Genomic DNA, 16,723 nt, shown 5'->3' on the forward strand with positions numbered 1-16,723 from the left:
TCTCACTTTTCTAAGGATCTTCTCACTTTGGGAGACCTATCCTTTTCTTATATATAAATAAAGTGGTTTTTCCTCCTCTTAAATTATCATTGTTTTCATTCCAGCTGTAAGGTCCCAAAATACACTTGAGTCACCAGAATGCCAAAGAGAGAGACTCAAGACGAGGCTTGCAAAAAAAAACAGATTTTATTTATGGCCAAAAAGAAAATACTGAGTGAAACTATATCCAGAACATACAGATACAATGCATGCGAGGAGATAGCCACACCTTGGGGAAGTTTCCCCCTCTTAAATTATCATTGTTTTCATTCCAGCCTTAACATAATTATTTTGAAATTGCATACAATTTGTATCCATCATAATAATACCCAAAAGTCCTATTTTTGTCTCAATCTTAAAGACATTTTTCTGCCAATGGCCAGTTCTATTTGGCCTTCTAGTTGCATTTTTTTCCCCAATTTTTTTCTTTTTTCCTTTTGGCTTCATTTTCCTGCCTTTTGTGAATTTTCTTATGCCTTCGAAGAGACGAACTCCAACCAAAACTTTTTCCGCACACAGAGCACTTATGTGATTTTATCCCGGTGTGAATCTCCTCATGGGTCCGAAGGTCACAAATATGAACAAACTCCTTCCCACATTCCCTGCAGGTGTGAGGTTTCTCCCCTGTGTGAAACCTCTCATGGATTTTCAGATATTTTTTGTAAGCAAAAGATTTCCCACACTCCAGACATTTATAAGGTTTTTCTCCGGTGTGGATGCGCTGATGCCTCAAAAGGCTGTAATTCCTGGGAAAACATTTACCGCACTCCAAACATTTCAGGGAAATCACTCCTATGTGCTTTACCTGGCTGTGTTTTCTAAGGGTCGACAAATAAGCAAATGCTGCCCCACAGTCTAAACATTTGTAATCTTTTCTTCCTTTGTGAACTTGCCCGTGACGTTTGAGGTCTCCTTTGCTATGAAAGGACATTACACACTCGATGCACTGAAAGGGCTTCTCCCGTGAGTGAATCTTCTGATGTTGCCAAAGGCTTCCCTTTACAAGGAAGCACTTCCCACACTCTGTGCACTTGTATGGTTTCCCCCCTGTGTGGGCATCCTGATGCGCACGAAGATACCAGTTGCAGGCAAAGCTTTCCCCACACTCATCACATTTATAGGGTTTCTTTCCTCTGTGAAATTCCTGATGTCTCGAAAGTGTTGAAGTATCTATAAAACGTTTCTCACATTCGGGGCATTTATAGGGTCTGTCGCCAGTATGAATTGTCTGATGTCGTATCAGGCATGCCTTGGTGGAAAAACATTTCCCACAATCTGGACACTCTTCCTTTTTCTCCCTCCTGTTTGTTTTCTTGTGACGCCGAAGAGATGATCGCTGGGCAATTTTTTCCCCGCATGCATTATAAGACTTGATTTCTTTGTGAACTTCCTTGTGGAGCCAAAGCTGTGACTTCTGAGCGAAGGCCTTCTCACATTGGCCACACTTGTAAAGTTTCTCTCCTGTGTGAAGCTCTGATTTCTGAGATAACCACGGACTTTTCTGGCATTCCTGAGGTCTTTTCCGCTGGTGGATTCGCTGATGGGCTCCAAGGTCCGAGCCTTTAGTAAAACGCTTCCCACACTCTCCACATTTGTAAGGCCTCAGTCCAGGGTGGCTCCGGAGATGTTTAGCAAAGTCCCACATTCCAGGAAAGGATTTCCCACATGTCAAACATGGATGCGATCCATTCCCCGTGTGCAGCTTCCGGTGGATCAAAAGGAGGGACCGGTAAGCAAAGGATTTCCCGCACTCAGAGCATTTGGAGAGTCTCTCCGGATTCCTTCGGTTGAAGCATTTTCCCCTTTGCATCGTTTCCATAGTGTCTCACTTGCGGTTCCTTTGTAACCAGAGACTACTTGCAAGCAAAACTTTTGACTCCAGGTTTTTCCAGGGGGCACCTGAGGACAAAAGAAAAAGAAGTGAGGACATGTATTTGCTCTCCTTCAGAGCCCAAAATAGCCCAAAGGTTAGGTAGAAGACCTCTTGCATGAGTTCTGGGAGGATCTATAGCTATGCTATAGCTATGCTGGCTGAAGAATTCTGGGAGTTGAAGTCCACAAGTCTTAAAGCTGCCAAGTTTGAAGACCTCTGGTGTAAATCATCAAGATCTGCAAAGATTCATGTTGGAGGTCAATTGAGCTCCACCCGCCCACCCATTTCCTGAAAGGAAGGCTGATGGCATCCTTTGGCCAAAACATGACCATCCTACCTGACCCACAGGTGAGACTTCGGGCTCTGTCTTGAACCAGTTTCTTTTCACTTAATGTGTTACATTCCCCCCCATAAACACTGGAATTACTCTTGTACTGGTAGTAAAAAAATTTGAAACCCACCACTGCCTCAGAGACATCAGCTTAGTACCCAATTCTGGCCCCCTGGCCCATGCCCTCCTAGTAGCTCTGCATTGGCTGTGCAGCAAGTATGCCAACCTATGACATACCCTGCTTCTTCTTTGAGATATGTACCAGGCTCTGAGTCAGAGGTGGGTTTCAGCAGGTTCTGACCAGTTCTGGAGAACCAGTAGCGGAAAGTTTGAGTAGTTCAGAGAACCGGTAGTAAAAATTCTGACTGGCCCCGCCCCCATCGATTCTCTGCCTCCCGAGTCCCAGGTGATCAGGAGGGAATGGGGATTTTGCAGTAACCTTCCCCTGGATTGGGGAGGGAATGGAGATTTTAAAGAGTGCCAGTTTCTCTGTATAATGAAGTAAATAATTTAGCAAGCAGATAAACATGAGAGTCACAATGTGTTAAGGGTTCCCTCTTGCTTTGAGGGGCCTGTCTTTTAGTTAATCAACTAAAATTAGCAAACTTCCTCAATTCCCCCAAATAAGGTTACCCAAGCTTAATCTACATTTCAAAGGATAAGTTCTGCAAACAGAGTTAATTAAATTAGGTCTCCCAGAGGAACTGCATGTTCATAAATGTCAATGGAGATTCTCAGTCCTCCAGGTTGTCCCAAAGGTGCTTTTTCAAGATGAGGCAGAACAAAAAGAAGGTTATAAGAGATTGCTTCTTAGGCAGTAAAATGTGTGAAGGAAATGGAAAATGTCAAACCTCAAGTTCACAGTTATTCAAGTTTTAAGGTATCCATGAAGGAACTGCTGGAAACTTAGGTACTTCCTGCAAGACACCTGCGACCTCATTCTGTATGAAGGGGGAGCAAGATATCTAGCTTCTTCAACAGAGCAACAGGGGGCTATAAATAATATAACCAATCAACGCTGATATCTTATATTTCCGTGATTTGCTCCTTTTGAAAAGTATATAAGTGCTTGTTTTTTCCATAAGAGGGGCTTCAGATGTTGCTACGGCTATATTGCTCCAAACCTTTTGCGCAAATAAATACAACTCCTTTGGATTCCGAGGTCTGAGTCTCATTATTCCTGCAACGAAGAGGCAACCGGACTTTCTGTTTTTTTTTTCTTTGAAGACGTTTTGCTTCTCATCCAAGAAGCTTCTTCAGCTCTCAGCTGAAGCTTCTTGGATGAGAAGCAAAACGTCTTTTCAAAGAAAACACAGAAAGTCCAGTTGCCTCTTGAAAAAGCACCTTTGCACGTTCACAAGAATAAACATCCCTTACGCACACACAATAATAAAATAATAATAAATACATGGAACGTTGCCCATGATGGTCACGATGGGTGGGACACAACTTCGCAACTAACAACAACACACCCACACACATCACCCTGGTGAGATAGGTAAAACCTTGGTCTGAACCAATGTTAGAAAATATTAGGCCTGAATCCTTAGCTAAGATATATTGTTCCTCTTTATTTCTTAGAAGAACTGCTGTATTAGCAAGAATGTATTTTTATCTGACTAACTCAGACAGATGCATCCTGTTGTTCCCTGTATGTGTTGTCTCAGATGTCACATGCGAGACGAAGATAACATATGTTACTCCCTTTTTGTATTATCTTACCCCCTTGTCTGGAAGGAATGGTTTTAGTTCCCTATCATACCTTATATGTCCAATACACCACCCCTGAGTACGCCTATGTATTGAATAGTATAAATATCTGCTTATGTCAACCCTTCGGGGTTCAGACATTTTGCTTGCTTTTGCTGTTTGAACCTGCGCAAATAAACTTTCCTACAATGAAGAGCCTGTCTTTCCTACAACACTAGTAACATGGCAAAGGTGAAAAAGTCAGATAAATTCCACTCTTATTAATATAGAACGTCTGTGAGATCAGACAAACATCACATTCACAAGGTAACCCATAGGGAGCAAAGTCACATATTAGCTCCCATTAACAAAGATACACATTAACCGAAGTATACCACAAAGCGGACGCAGGAAACTTAGTTAGCTTTACAAGAAAACTATGAACTAGTGATAGGAAATAAGTTACTTAGAATAGCAACAAGGGGAGGGCAATGAAGATATCAATATGTAACCAGTCACAATCTGACAAATGTATATTAACCTTATTTATTTATTTATTTATTTATTTATTTATTTATTTATTTATTTATTTTTTCAATTTGTATACCGCCCTACTCCCGAAGGACTCAGAGTGGTGAACAGCCATAGAATAAAACATATGAGTACAAAATTTAAAATAAAATAAAACGAATTAAATAATTTGGCTGAAAATTTAAAACCCCAATCATTTAAGACCAAATTTAAAATTTCCATTTAAAGAATATAGAAGAATTGCTTTCCTTGCATCTTGTACGCTGTGCTGTTGAGGTATAAAAGTATCTGTACCATAACCCTTCGGGGTTCAGACTTGCAAGTACAAAACTGCTTCTGAACCTTGCGCAATAAACTGTCTCTGGCTGACCCAGGAATGTTGTTCAGTCTCATCATTCCATAACACTAGAATCAGCATGTAGACACCCCCGGATAAGTTCCCCTTATAAAAATCTGCTACTGCACCCCATTTGTCGGCAGCCTTCCCCCAAAGGCAACCTGTTTGGCTTTGAGGTATAAATATTTCTTCTTTCCTCCCAGCTGCCTGGATCTCATTGTTATTTATTCTTGGTCTTTTATTTATTCTTGTTCGAATTGGAGCCCCAAAGGATTCTCCTGCCAGATGAGAAGTGAAACGTTTTCAAGGGGGGGGGGCACCCCCAAAAGTCCAGTTGTTGCATTTTTTTGGGAAAAAGCCCCTTTGGATCGGAAGGACCGCAAAGAAACTTTCTGGGAGCAACTGCCCCAAAGCTCCATCCCGGAGCCCCTCGGGGAGCCTCGGCCGGGAGTGGGGGACTCTCCCCGCTTTGCACCCCTCGAGGGAAGGGAGGCGGCAGCTCCCTGCAGGCGACGCGGATGCCGAAGCGGATCCCCAAGCAAAGGCATGCAAGGCGTGGCGGGGATGAAGCCTTACCTGGCCGAAGCGAGAACCGAGAAGCCTCCTCCGAGGGATCCGGCGCCGATCTCCAAGGGGAATCCTCTGGGAAGGATCCGGGGGAGGACGGGACTGAACGAAGCGAGAGAGCAGCGAAGAAGACAGTAGCTGCGGGGGCGGGGCTTCGCGCCTCCTCTCGGGATCCTCCTCCTCCTCCAGGCAGCCACGCCCCTCGGCAATGAGCTCTTGGGCGGCCTTTCCCTCCCGTGACGATTGGCCAGAAGGGAGAAGATTGGCTCCGCCCCCGAACGTCCGAGCGGGATTTCCCTTCGGGGCGCCTTTCCCATGCAAATGAGGCGAGGCGGAAGGAACGTTCCACTTGGGGCGTTCGAGAGGGGGCGTTCGAGGTGGTCGAGTCGGACTGCTACAGATGCTGCCTCCCCTGCGGGGGCTGAAAGGTGGATTCTTCCTATAAGGGGAGCTTTTTTCCCCGCAAGGAGAAACGTAGCTCCGATTTCTCTACGTTTCTGCTTGAAAGTTCTGGCTGGATCGCTTGGAAAAATCTGACTTGGATTGCCTGCTCGGAAGAGGCTCAATGCAGGTAGTCCTCGATTTACAGCAGATACATTAACAAAGTTGGAAGGGACCTTGTAGGTCATCTAGTCCAACCCCCCACCCAAGCAGGAGACCCTACCTTCATCACTTCTGACAGGTGGCAGTCCAGTCTCTTCTTGAAAGCCTCCAGTGATGAAGACCATTTAGTGACCATTCAAAGTTATGACGACATGGGGAAAAAAGGGGACTTGTGGCTGTTTTTCACACTTACGACCGTTGCAGCCTACTCATGGACACATGATCAGAATTCAGACGCTTGGCAACTGACTCAGATTTTTTTTTTTTTTAATTTGATTTATATGCCGCCCTTCTCTGGAGACTCAGAGCGGTTTACAATGCGTTAAGCAATAGCCTTCATACTTTTGTATATTTATACAAAGTCAGCTTATTGCCCCCACAAACTGGGTCCTCAATTTACCTACCTTAGAAAGGATGGAAGGCTGAGTCAACCTTGAGCCTTGGCGAGATTCGAACTTGCAGTAATTGCAGGCAGCTGAATGTTAATAACAGGCTATTAGCCAGCTGCGCCACCAGGCCCCCCTAGATTTATGACGGTTGCAGTGGCCTGGAGCCACGTGATCCCCTTTTTGCAACCTTCCGTCCAGCAAAGTCAATGGGGAAACCAGATCCGCTTAACAACCGTTTTATTAACTGTAGTGATTCATTTAACAACTTGTGGCAAGAAAGGTCGTAAAACGGGGCAACGTTCACTTGACGGATGTCTCACTTAGCCACTGAAATGTTGAGAGGGGGCCTCTTTACACAACTGTTTTCAGTAACCAGCAGAGCCTTTGATTAGCATTTCTATTTATTTGAAGTAGGCAAGTAAGAAATTGGCCAGAGACGAAAACTGCCCAGAAAGTCAATCTATCATTACTTGAAAACTCATAACATGAGAAATAAAATTCTTGAATATTCAATTAGTGAGCAAGATCATGCTATTATTGTGGGATAATATGAACATGGTACATATTGAACATTGCTCGCTAGATGCTTTATAACTCAGATTAGGCTATCCAATGAGAGTACACATTCCAAACTCAATGATTGAACTGTATGGTGGTTTCTCACTTTTCTAAGGATCTTCTCACTTTGGGAGACCTATCCTTATAAATAAATAAAGTGGTTTTCCGCCCTCTTAAAATATCATTGTTTTCATTCCAGCTGTAAGGTCCCAAAATACACTTGAGTCACCAGAATGCCAAAGAGAGAGAGACTCAAGACGAGGCTTGCAAAAAAAACCAGATTTTATTTATGGCCAAAAAGAAAATACTGAGTGGAACTATATCCAGAACATACAGATACAATGCATGCGAGGAGATAGCCACACCTTGGGGAAGTTTCCCCCTCTTAAATTATCATTGTTTCATTCCAGCCTTAACATAATTATTTTGAAAATGCATACAATTTGTATCCATCATAATAATACCCAAAGGTCCTATTTTTGTCTCAATCTTAAAGACATTTTCTGCCAATGGCCAGTTCTATTTGGCCTTCTAGTTGCATTTTTTCCCCCAAAGTTTTTCTTTTTTCCTTTTGGCTTCATTTTCCTGCCTTTTGTGAATTTTCTTATGCCTTCGAAGAGATGAACTCCAACCAAAACTTTTTCCGCACTCAGAGCACTTATGTGATTTTATCCCGGTGTGAATCTCCTCATGGGTCCGAAGGTCACAAATACGAACAAACTCCTTCCCACATTCCCTGCAGGTGTGAGGTTTCTCCCCTGTGTGAAACCTCTCGTGGATTTTTAGATATTCTTTGTAAGCAAAAGATTTCCCACACTCCAGACATTTATAAGGTTTTTCTCTGGTGTGGATGCGCTGATGCCTCAAAAGGCTGTCATTCCTGGAAAAACATTTACCGCACTCCAAACATTTCAGGGAAATCACTCCTATGTGCTTTATCTGGCTGTGTTTTCTAAGGGTCGACAAATAAGCAAATGCTGCCCCACAGTCTAAACATTTGTAATCTTTTCTTCCTTTGTGAACTTGCCTGTGACGTTTGAGGCCTCCTTTGCTATGAAAAAACATTCCACACTCGATGCATTGAAAGGGCTTCTCCCGCGAGTGAATCTTCTGATGTTGACAAAGGCCTCCCTTTACAAGGAAGCACTTCCCACACTCTGTGCACTTGTATGGTTTCCCCCCCGTGTGGGCATACTGGTGTGCACTAAGATATGTCTTGCAGGCAAAGCTTTTCCCACACTCTTCACATTGATGGGCTTTCTTTCCTCTGTGCCATTTCTGGTGTTTGCAAAGTGCCGAAAAATACAGAAATCCTCTCCCACATTCGGAGCATTTATAGGGTCTGTCGCCAGTATGAATTGTCTGATGTAGTATCAGGTATGTTTTGGTGGAAAAACATTTCCCACATTCTGGACACTCTTCCTTTTTCTCCCTCCTGTTTGTTTTCTTGTGACGCCAAAGAGATGATCGCTGGGCAATTTTTTCCCCGCATGCATTATAAGACTTGATTTCTTTGTGAACTTCCTCGTGGAGCCAAAGCTGTGATTTCTGAGCGAAGGCCTTCTTGCATTGGCCGCACTTGTAAAGTTTCTCTCCTATGTAGAATTGCAGATATTGAAGCAGCTCTGACTTCTGAGATAACCACGGTCTTTTCCACCACTTCCGGCATTCCTGAAGTCTCTTTCCCTGGTGGATTCGCTGATGGGCTCCAAGGTCCGAGCCTTTAGCAAAACGCTCCCTGCACTCTCCGCATTTGTAAGGCTTCAGTCCAGGGTGGCTCCGGAGATGTTTGGCAAAGCTCCACATTCCAGGAAAGGATTTCCCACATGTCAAACACAGGTGGGATCCATTCCCCGTGTGCAGCTTCCGGTGGATCAAAAGGAGGGACCGGTAGGTAAACGATTTCCTGCACTCGGAGCATGTGGAGAGTCCTTCCTGGTTCCTCTGAGGGGAACTCTGCTCAGTGGGTTTCCCCCCCTGCATTGTTTCCTGAAACTGCTCGCTTGAAGGGCTTTGCAGGTTGATGTTTGTCGAGAGGGATTTTTTTCCAGGTAGGTCCTGCTGGATGAAGGAAAAAGAGGTGAGGAATAGAGGAAGTTTCTTTCTCTTTCTGACCCCAAGTAGGCCAAACAATAGCTAGGAGATCCCTTACATCAGCCCTGGTGAGATTCCCAAAGCCTCCCCTCCCTTCAATCAAAGCAATGCTGGGATCCTCCTTGTGAAGCCGATCTGAGATCTCCCTTCCCCTTTCTTAGCAAGAGGGAAGCAATGGCCGACAGGAGTCCCTTTGCTCTCCATTTGCCTGTCTGAAGTGGGATGATCTCTGTCTTTTTCTTTCGCTCCGTTGGTGTGTGTGTGTGTGTGTGTGTGTGTGTGTGATGATGATATGTGAGACCCATTGTAATGATCCCCACAGGATGTGTCAGGTGGGTCCATACATGTGGACAGTATAACCTATGTACCGTATTTTTTGGAGTATAAGAAGCAGCTTAGTTTTTGGGGAGGAAATTAGGGGGGGGGGAATCTGCCTACCAGGTATTCATCTGGCTAGTGTCCTTAGTCTGGTCAGAACATTAGTTTGCTGGTTTTTATCCCGCTTGGGGATAAAAAACAGCTTCTAAGGCACAGCTGATCTTTGGAGAGAGAAGCAATGAGAAAAGCAGGCAAACCACGGAGATTTCTTCACTCGCTAGTGCCTCGTTAGCAGTGGTGAGTTGCTCCCAGTTCGCCTCGGTTTGCAAGAACCGGTAGTAAAAAATTGTAGTAGTTCAAAGAACTGGTAATTACATTGGCTGGCCACGCCACCGAACCTGTCCCCGGGCCGCTCGCTTACCCCGCCCACCTTATCAGAGGCTTTTTTTTTTCCTTTTAAAAGCATTTTTTCTACAACCTCTTCGGCCGAAAAAATGCTTTTAAAAGTAAAAAAAATAAGAGCCTTGATAGTACAGTGGTCTAAGCACCCTGTTATTAACACAGCTGCCTGCAATTACTGCAGGTTCGAATCTCTCCAAGGCTCAAGGTTGACTCAGCCTTCCATCCTTTCTAAGGTAGGTGAAATGAGGACCCAGTTTGTGGGGGCAATAAGCTGACTGTATAAATATACAAAAGTATGAAGGCTATTGCTTAGTGCATTGTAAGCCGCCCTGAGTCTCTGGAGAAGGGCGGCATATAAATCAAATTAAAAAAAAAAAAAAGGCTCTAATGATCGCGCGGCTCAGCTGGGGTTCGTCAGAGGCTTCTGAAAACATTTTTTCTGCAACCTCTTCGGCCAAAGAGGTTGTAGAAAAAAAAAATGCCTTTAAAAGCCTCTGGCGATCCTAGCTGAGTTGCCTGATTGTCAGAGGCTTCTGAAAGCATTTTTTCTGCAACCTCTTACGGTTGTAGAAAAGATGCTTTTAAAAGTTAAAAAAAAAAAAAAGAGTTGGCCACGCCCACTCAATCACATTACCTCCCACCAAGCCACACCCACAAAATAAGCCACGCCCACAGAACCGGTAGTAAAAAAATTTAGAACCCACTCCTACTCGTTAGGGCTGAAAAAAAGCTTTGAAAAAGCTAAGTGTGTCTTATACTCTGAAAAATACGGTAGGTATTTGTGGACATTGTTCTTTGTTGACACAGATCAAGATGGCCTCCTCCTAAAATGGCTTCCCATGGTTTCTTTATGGTTTAGGGAGAGTGTACAGGTAGTCCTTGACTTACAACCATTTGTTTAGTAATCAATGTTACAACAGCGTTGAAAAAGTTACGTATGACCTGTTTTCACCTTTGTCCATGCAGCATCCCCACAGCCACGTGGTCAAAATACGAGCCCTTGGTAACTAGTTTGTATTTATGATGGTTGCACTGTCCCGGAGTTTGCAAACTTCCCAGCCAGCATCTGACCAGCAAAGACAATGAGGGAAGGCAGATCCATTTAACGACTGCATGATTCATTTTACAACTGCAATGATTTGCTTTAACAACTGTGGCAAAAAGGGCATGAAATGAGGCACGGCTCACTTAACGACTGCCTTACTTAGCAATGGTAATTTTGAGGTCTATTGTGGTCATAAGTCAAGGACTAACTGTACAGGTAGTCCTAAAAGTCCCAAGAAGTAACTGGAGTGTCTGGTTTTTCTTTTGAGGATGTTTTGCTTCTCATCCAAGAAGCTTCTTCAGTTCTGACTGGATGGTGTGGAATTGAAGGACTTATACTCCTTGCAGACAGCTGGTCATAAATCTTTCCATTCCCCACCCTCCAGTCAGAGCTAAAGAAGCTCCTTGGATGAGAAGCGAAACGTCTTCGAAGAAAAAATAAGAAAGTCCAGTTGCCATTTGGAAAAGCACCTTAGGGACAACCATGACCTGGATGACCGAGACTCTCCATAGACATGTACAGGTAGTCCTCCACTTACGACAAGTGAGCCCAAATTTTATGTTGCTAAGTGAGAAATTTGTTAAGTGAGTTTTGCCCCATTTTACGACCTTTCTTGCCACATTTGTTAAGCGAATCACTGCAGTTGTTATATTAGTCAAGTGAATCTGACTTCCCCATACACTTTGCTTGTCAGAAGAACTCAAAAGGGGATCATGTGACCCCGGGATGAGTCAGTTGTCCAGCATCCGAATATAAATCACATGATCATGGGGATGCTGCAACAGTCGTAAGTGTGAAAAAGGGTGATAAGTTATTTTTTTCAGTTTCGTTCTAACTTTGAATGGTCACTAAGCGAACTGTCATAAGGTGAGGACTATCTGTACATCTGCTCATCAAGGACTGTGAAGTTTTACGTTGTCCACCAGATGGTCTTACCTGCCCAGGCTTTGGACTCCGTCCTTATCCAGTTTCTTTTGGCTTAATGTATTGCATCCACCCAACCGCTGGAATTACCTCACCAGGTGTGGAAGCTTCACAAATCACAGTTAAACTAATCATGGTTTAGCTGAGGGATGTGTAACTTCTGGGATGAAGATCGATCCCAGCCTCGGAAAGTGTGCTAGAGGCAAACCCCAATTTTACATCATGGCCTTCATGTTTTAAGCAAATTAAATAGCATTAACATGGTTTTTCTGCATTCTTGAATTCATTCAGTGCTGCAATTTGAGATCAAGGCCACTGACCAACCTACATCTCCTCCTCTTCCTCTTTTTCTCCGCTCCCTTCTTCTCCCTTCTCTCCTTTAGACCAGGCTTGAAAACTTTGTGAAACACCCCTCAGTCAACCAGAGGCTCTGACATCACGGGCCTCTTTGGGGCCAAACAATGAAGCTATTGATTTACAGAAATTCCATCCAGTTTTGTCAAACAAAAACAAGAAAAATATCAAGAATTTAAAAAAGCAAGGATATTCATTTCCTCTCCTTCTAAGGTTAAGCACAAAGAGGATCCCTTCTGGGTTGGGAGAATCTGAGCGATTTGCTTTTGGGAATGAAGAAAGAAAACCAGAGAGAGAGAGAGAGGGAGGGAGGGAGGGAGGGAGGGAGGGAGGGAAGGAAGGAAGGAAGGGTTTTGCAGGATCCTTTTTGGGTTGGGAGAACCTGAGCAATTTGCTTTTGAGAATGAAGAAAGAAAGAGAAAGAGAGAGAGAGAGAAAGAAAGGAAAGAAAGAAAAAGAAAGAAAGAAAGAAAGAAAGAAAGAAAAGAAAGAAAGAAAGAAAGAAAGAAAGAAAGAAAAGAAAGAAAAAAAAAGAAAGAAAAGTTTTGCAGGATCCTTTCTGGGTTGGGAGAACCTGAGCAATTTGCTTTTGAGAATGAAGAAAGAAAGAGAAAGAGAGAGAGAGAGAGAGAGAGAGAGAAAGAAGAAAGAAAGAAAGGAAAGAGAAGAAAGAAAGAAAGAAAGAAAGAAAGAAAGAAAGAAAGAAAGAAAGAAAGAAAAAAAGAAAAAGAAAGAAAGAAAGAAAAGTGTTTTGCAGGATCCTTTCTGGGTTGGGAGAACCTGAGCAATTTGCTTTTGGGAATGAAGAAAAAAAAGGGAGAGAGAGAGAGAGAGAGAGAGAGAGAGAGAGAGAGAGAGAGAGAGAAAGAAAGAGAACACAGCTGCCTGCAATTTCTGCTGGTTTGAATCTCTCCAAGGCTCAAGGTTGACTCAGCCTTCCATCCTTTCTAAGGTAGGTGAAATGAGAACCCAGTTTGTGGGGGCAATAAGCTGACTTTGTATAAAACATACAAAAGAATGAAGGCTATTGCTTAACGCATTGTAAGCCGCCCTGAGTCTCCGGAGAAGGGCGGCATATAAATCAAATTAAAAAAAAAAAAAGAAAGAAAGAAAGAAAGAAAGAAAGAGAAAGAAAGAGAAAAAGAAAGAAAGAAAGAAAGAAAGAAAGAAAGAAAGAAAGAAAGAAAGAAAGAAAGAAAGAAAGAAAGAAAGAAAGAAGAAATCCTTTTGCAGGATCCAATCTGGGTCGATCCCCAGGACCAGAGGGGTTTGTCTTCGGACTTCGAACTTCTCTCCAGCTGTGTGTGTGTGTGTGTGCGTGCGCTGTTCTGTACATGGTATTTATAGTGCCTGTTGTGGTGTGGCTTTTTTAGATGGGGGATTGGGTCGCCTTTTCAGCCGTTAAGTGTCCTTTTTTTCTCTCGCAGCGCATCTGAATTTCATCCTTGTTTGTTCTGCAACCCCGGCTCCAATCGGGACCCCAAATGAGTCTCCCAAAATGAACCTTTCCGTTTTTTAGCACCACCCGATCGAAAAGAAAAAAGCCCATGATTTCCTGCCGTTGCCATGTCAGTGCTCTCTAAAGAGGCTCAAGCTACAGGTCAGCTAGCTAGCTAGCTAATTTGTTATTCTTTTTCTTTCTTTCTTTCTTTCTTTCTTTCTTTCTTTCTTTCTTTCTTTCTTTCTTTCTTTCTTTCTTTCTTTTCCTTCCTTCCTTCCTTCCTTTCTTTTCCTTCCTTCCTTCCATCCTTCCTTCCTTCCTTCCTTCCTTCCTTCCATCCTTCCTTCCTTCCTTCCTTTATTGCAAGTGCGCTTGAAGGCCGGAAGGGATGGGGGTGAGTGGAAAGTACGCTGATGATACTCAGCTTTATATTTCCACCCCGAACCAACCCAGTGATGCCCTCGATGTGATGGCCCGGTGCCTGGAAGCGGTACGGGTCTGGATGGGTAGAAGCAAATTGCAACTCAACCCGGCCAAGACCGAGTGGCTGTGGGTACCGGCATCTCGGTTCAGGGGAGAGGTGCCATCGCTGACTATAGGGGGTGAAGTTTTGCGCAACTTGGGTGTCCTTCTGGATTCACGGTTGAGCTTAGAAGACCAGATAACGACCGTGACCAGGGGGGCATTCGCCCAGATACGTCTGGTGCGCCAGTTGCGTCCCTACTTGGACCGAGATGCCCTACGCACAGTTACGCATGCGCTGGTCACCTCACGGATTGACTACTGCAATGCTCTCTACATGGGGCTGCCCTTGAGGACCACTCGGAGGCTTCAGCTGGTGCAGAATGCAGCTGCGCGGGTTGTGATGGGAGAATCCCGATACTCCCAAGTTACACCCCTCCTGCGCTGTTTACATTGGCTACTGGTTAGCCTCCAGGTGAGATTCAAGGTGCTGGTGTTGACCTATAAAGCCCTACATGGCTTAGGACCAGGATATTTGGCGGACCACTTACAGCCAGCAACGATATCCCATCGCCCGGTTCGCGCCCATAGAGAGGGCCTACTCAGGGTGCCGTCGGCTAGACAGTGGCGGCTGGCGGCCCCCAGGGGTAGAGCCTTCTCGGTTGGGGCGCCCACCCTCTGGAATCAACTCCCCTTGGAGCTCCGACTAGCGCCTGACCTTCGCACCTTCCGCCGGGAATTAAAAACTTGGCTTTTCAAATCCCTTGACCTGGTCTGATGATGGGGTTTTAATTGGTTTTAAGGGTTAATTTTAAATTTTTTTAGATTTTAGTCTTTATTTTTATTGTGGCTTGTGTTTTATTGTTGTGAGCCGCCCTGAGTCCATTGTGAGATAGGGCGGCATATAAGCCGAATAAATAAAGGATCCCTACCTGGCAGAAGCGGGAAGCTTCCTCCGAAGGATTCAGCGCCGATGCAGGGAGAGGATCATTTCGGGGGAAGGCAGCAGAGACACAACCCAGATGGCTTTCAGCGGCCGAATGGGCGAGAAGAGGAGGGCGCGTGGCTTGGGGGGGGGGGGAGGAGAAATCCTCTCGGGCCCCGCCTCCTCCAGGCAGCCACACACCCCACCTTGATCATCAAAAGCCTCCCGCACATTGGCCAGCGGGGAGAAGATTGGCCCCGCCCATTCCCCCCTCCTCGCGAGTTCTCTAACCTGTTCCCCCCCCACCCCCCCAATCCAGGTATTCTATCCCAAGCTGGGCGCCTTTTCCATGCAAATGAGGCGACGCGGAAGGAACGTTCTAATCTGGGCGTTCGGGAAGGTGTGTAGGGTGGGGGGAGATCACGGATCGTTCTTTCTGGCTTCAGTCCCCGGTTGAGGACAGGAGTGAAATCCAGCAGGTTCTGAAGAACCGGTAGCGGACGTTTTGAGCAGTTCGTAGGAGAACCGGCAAATACCACCTCTGGCTGGCCACAGAGTGGGGGTGGGAATGGAGATTTTGCAATATCCTTCCCCCAGGAGTGGGGAGGGAATGCAGGTTTTGCAATATCCTTCCCCCCAGGAGTGGGGAGGGAATGGGGATTTTGCAGTATCCTTCCCCTGGAGTGGGGTGGGAATGCAGATTTTGCAATATCCTTCCCCCAGGAGTGGGGAGGGAATGGGGATTTTGCAGTATCCTTCCCCCAGGAGTGGGGAGGGAATGGGGATTTTGCAGTATCCTTCCCCTGGAGTGGGGTGGGAATGGAGAGTTTGCAATATCCTTCCCCCAGGAGTGGGGAGGGAATGGGGATTTTGCAGTATCCTTCCCCTGGAGTGGGGTGGGAATGCAGGTTTTGCAATACCCTTCCCCCCAGGAGTGGGGAGGGAATGGGGATTTTGCGGTATCCTTCCCCTGGAGTAGGGTGGGAATGCAGATTTTACAGTATCTTTCCCTTGCCACGCCCACCAAGCCACACCACACCCACCAAGCCACGCCCACAGAACCGGTAGTAAAAAAAATTTGGATTTCACCACTGGCTAAGGACAGGGTGGGGTGGTGGGTTTGAAGTCGGACTCCTTCACGCTGGGCAGGATTCACCCCTCGCCCCCCCCATCTTGTGCGAGAAGAGATTCCACATACACACATACCGGCAAGGGGAAAGGTAGCTCTGAATTGTACATTTCTGCTTGAAACGTTTTTTGCTGGATCGTTTGCAAAAAAACTAAGAGGCTGTTGTGTAATATTATATAATATATATTATATATTAATATTTAATAAAGGAGGAGGGAGGAAGAGGAAGGAGGACAAGGAGGGGAAGAGGAGGAAGAGAAGAAAAAGGGGAGGAGGAGGAGGAAGGAGAAGAGGAAGACGAAGGAAAAAGGAGGAGGAGAAAAGGAGGTCTCAGGATGGCTTAAGGTAAAGGTTCCCCTCACACATATGTGCTAGTCGTTCCCGACTCTTATAAGATGGTTTATAAGGACATAAAAACACAATATGAAAAAATAAAAATAAAACAATAACTCCCCACACCCCAACAATCAATGTTGTCTCCATCCCATACCAAGATCTCAATCCTGACTAGAAAAGATAGTTCTTTTCTAGATAGCTGTATAGCTCAACAGACAGAGCACTGTAATTTAACACCAGCTGCCTGCAATTAAAGTAAGTTCGAATCTTGCCAGGCTCAAGGTTGACTCAGCCTTCCATCCTTTCTAAGGTAGGTAAATTGAGGACCCAGTTTGTGGGGGCAGTAAGCTGACTTTGTATAAATATACAAAAGTAT

The 16,723-nt window shown here is 45.0% G+C and overlaps 3 protein-coding genes across 6 annotated transcripts in view; all 3 read right to left on the reverse strand.

The window, feature by feature from the left end:
- The window catches only part of LOC117662618 (uncharacterized), a 31,291-nt gene extending 25,740 nt beyond the window's left edge, over nt 1–5,551 (reverse strand). Inside the window, exon 1 of one of the 2 annotated variants that reach the window (XM_060691221.2) lies at nt 5,377–5,551. The gene's annotated coding sequence lies outside the window, so the exon portion shown is untranslated. The remainder of the gene's footprint in view (nt 1–5,376) is intronic. The other variant, XM_060691223.2, reaches the window with a different exon arrangement.
- Nucleotides 168–5,545, reverse strand: LOC117658506 (uncharacterized). The gene is made up of 2 exons (XM_087884380.1): nt 5,377–5,545; nt 168–1,938 (listed from the first exon to the last, which is right to left on the reverse strand). Exon 2 carries the CDS (start codon nt 1,856–1,858, stop codon nt 437–439), a length of 1,422 nt encoding a protein of 473 aa, XP_087740506.1. The 5' UTR covers nt 1,859–1,938; nt 5,377–5,545; the 3' UTR covers nt 168–436.
- Nucleotides 5,552–7,181: 1,630 nt separating the features above from the next.
- LOC117662596 (uncharacterized) lies at nt 7,182–15,047 on the reverse strand. 3 transcript variants are annotated; one of them, XM_060691244.2, is made up of 2 exons: nt 14,890–15,047; nt 7,182–8,975 (listed from the first exon to the last, which is right to left on the reverse strand). In XM_060691244.2, exon 2 carries the CDS (start codon nt 8,898–8,900, stop codon nt 7,449–7,451), a length of 1,452 nt encoding a protein of 483 aa, XP_060547227.1. In that variant the 5' UTR covers nt 8,901–8,975; nt 14,890–15,047; the 3' UTR covers nt 7,182–7,448. The 3 variants fall into 3 exon arrangements, with proteins under 3 accessions (XP_060547227.1, XP_087740504.1, XP_087740503.1); XM_087884378.1 differs by having other exon boundaries at nt 7,182–8,978; nt 14,890–15,001; XM_087884377.1 differs by lacking the exon at nt 14,890–15,047 and adding an exon at nt 10,684–10,918.
- Between the last annotated feature and the right edge of the window lie 1,676 nt (nt 15,048–16,723).

The sequence above is a fragment of the Pantherophis guttatus genome, chromosome 2 (assembly GCF_059756535.1).
Source record: "Pantherophis guttatus breed Tessera chromosome 2, ASM5975653v1, whole genome shotgun sequence".
Lineage (NCBI taxonomy): Eukaryota > Metazoa > Chordata > Lepidosauria > Squamata > Colubridae > Pantherophis > Pantherophis guttatus.

Coding starts and splice junctions, on each gene's coding strand:
- LOC117658506 (XM_087884380.1), bottom strand. CDS start 1,858: ATGGAAACGATGCAAAGGGGAAAATGCTTCAACCGAAGGAATCCGGAG.
- LOC117662596 (XM_060691244.2), bottom strand. CDS start 8,900: ATGCAGGGGGGGAAACCCACTGAGCAGAGTTCCCCTCAGAGGAACCAG.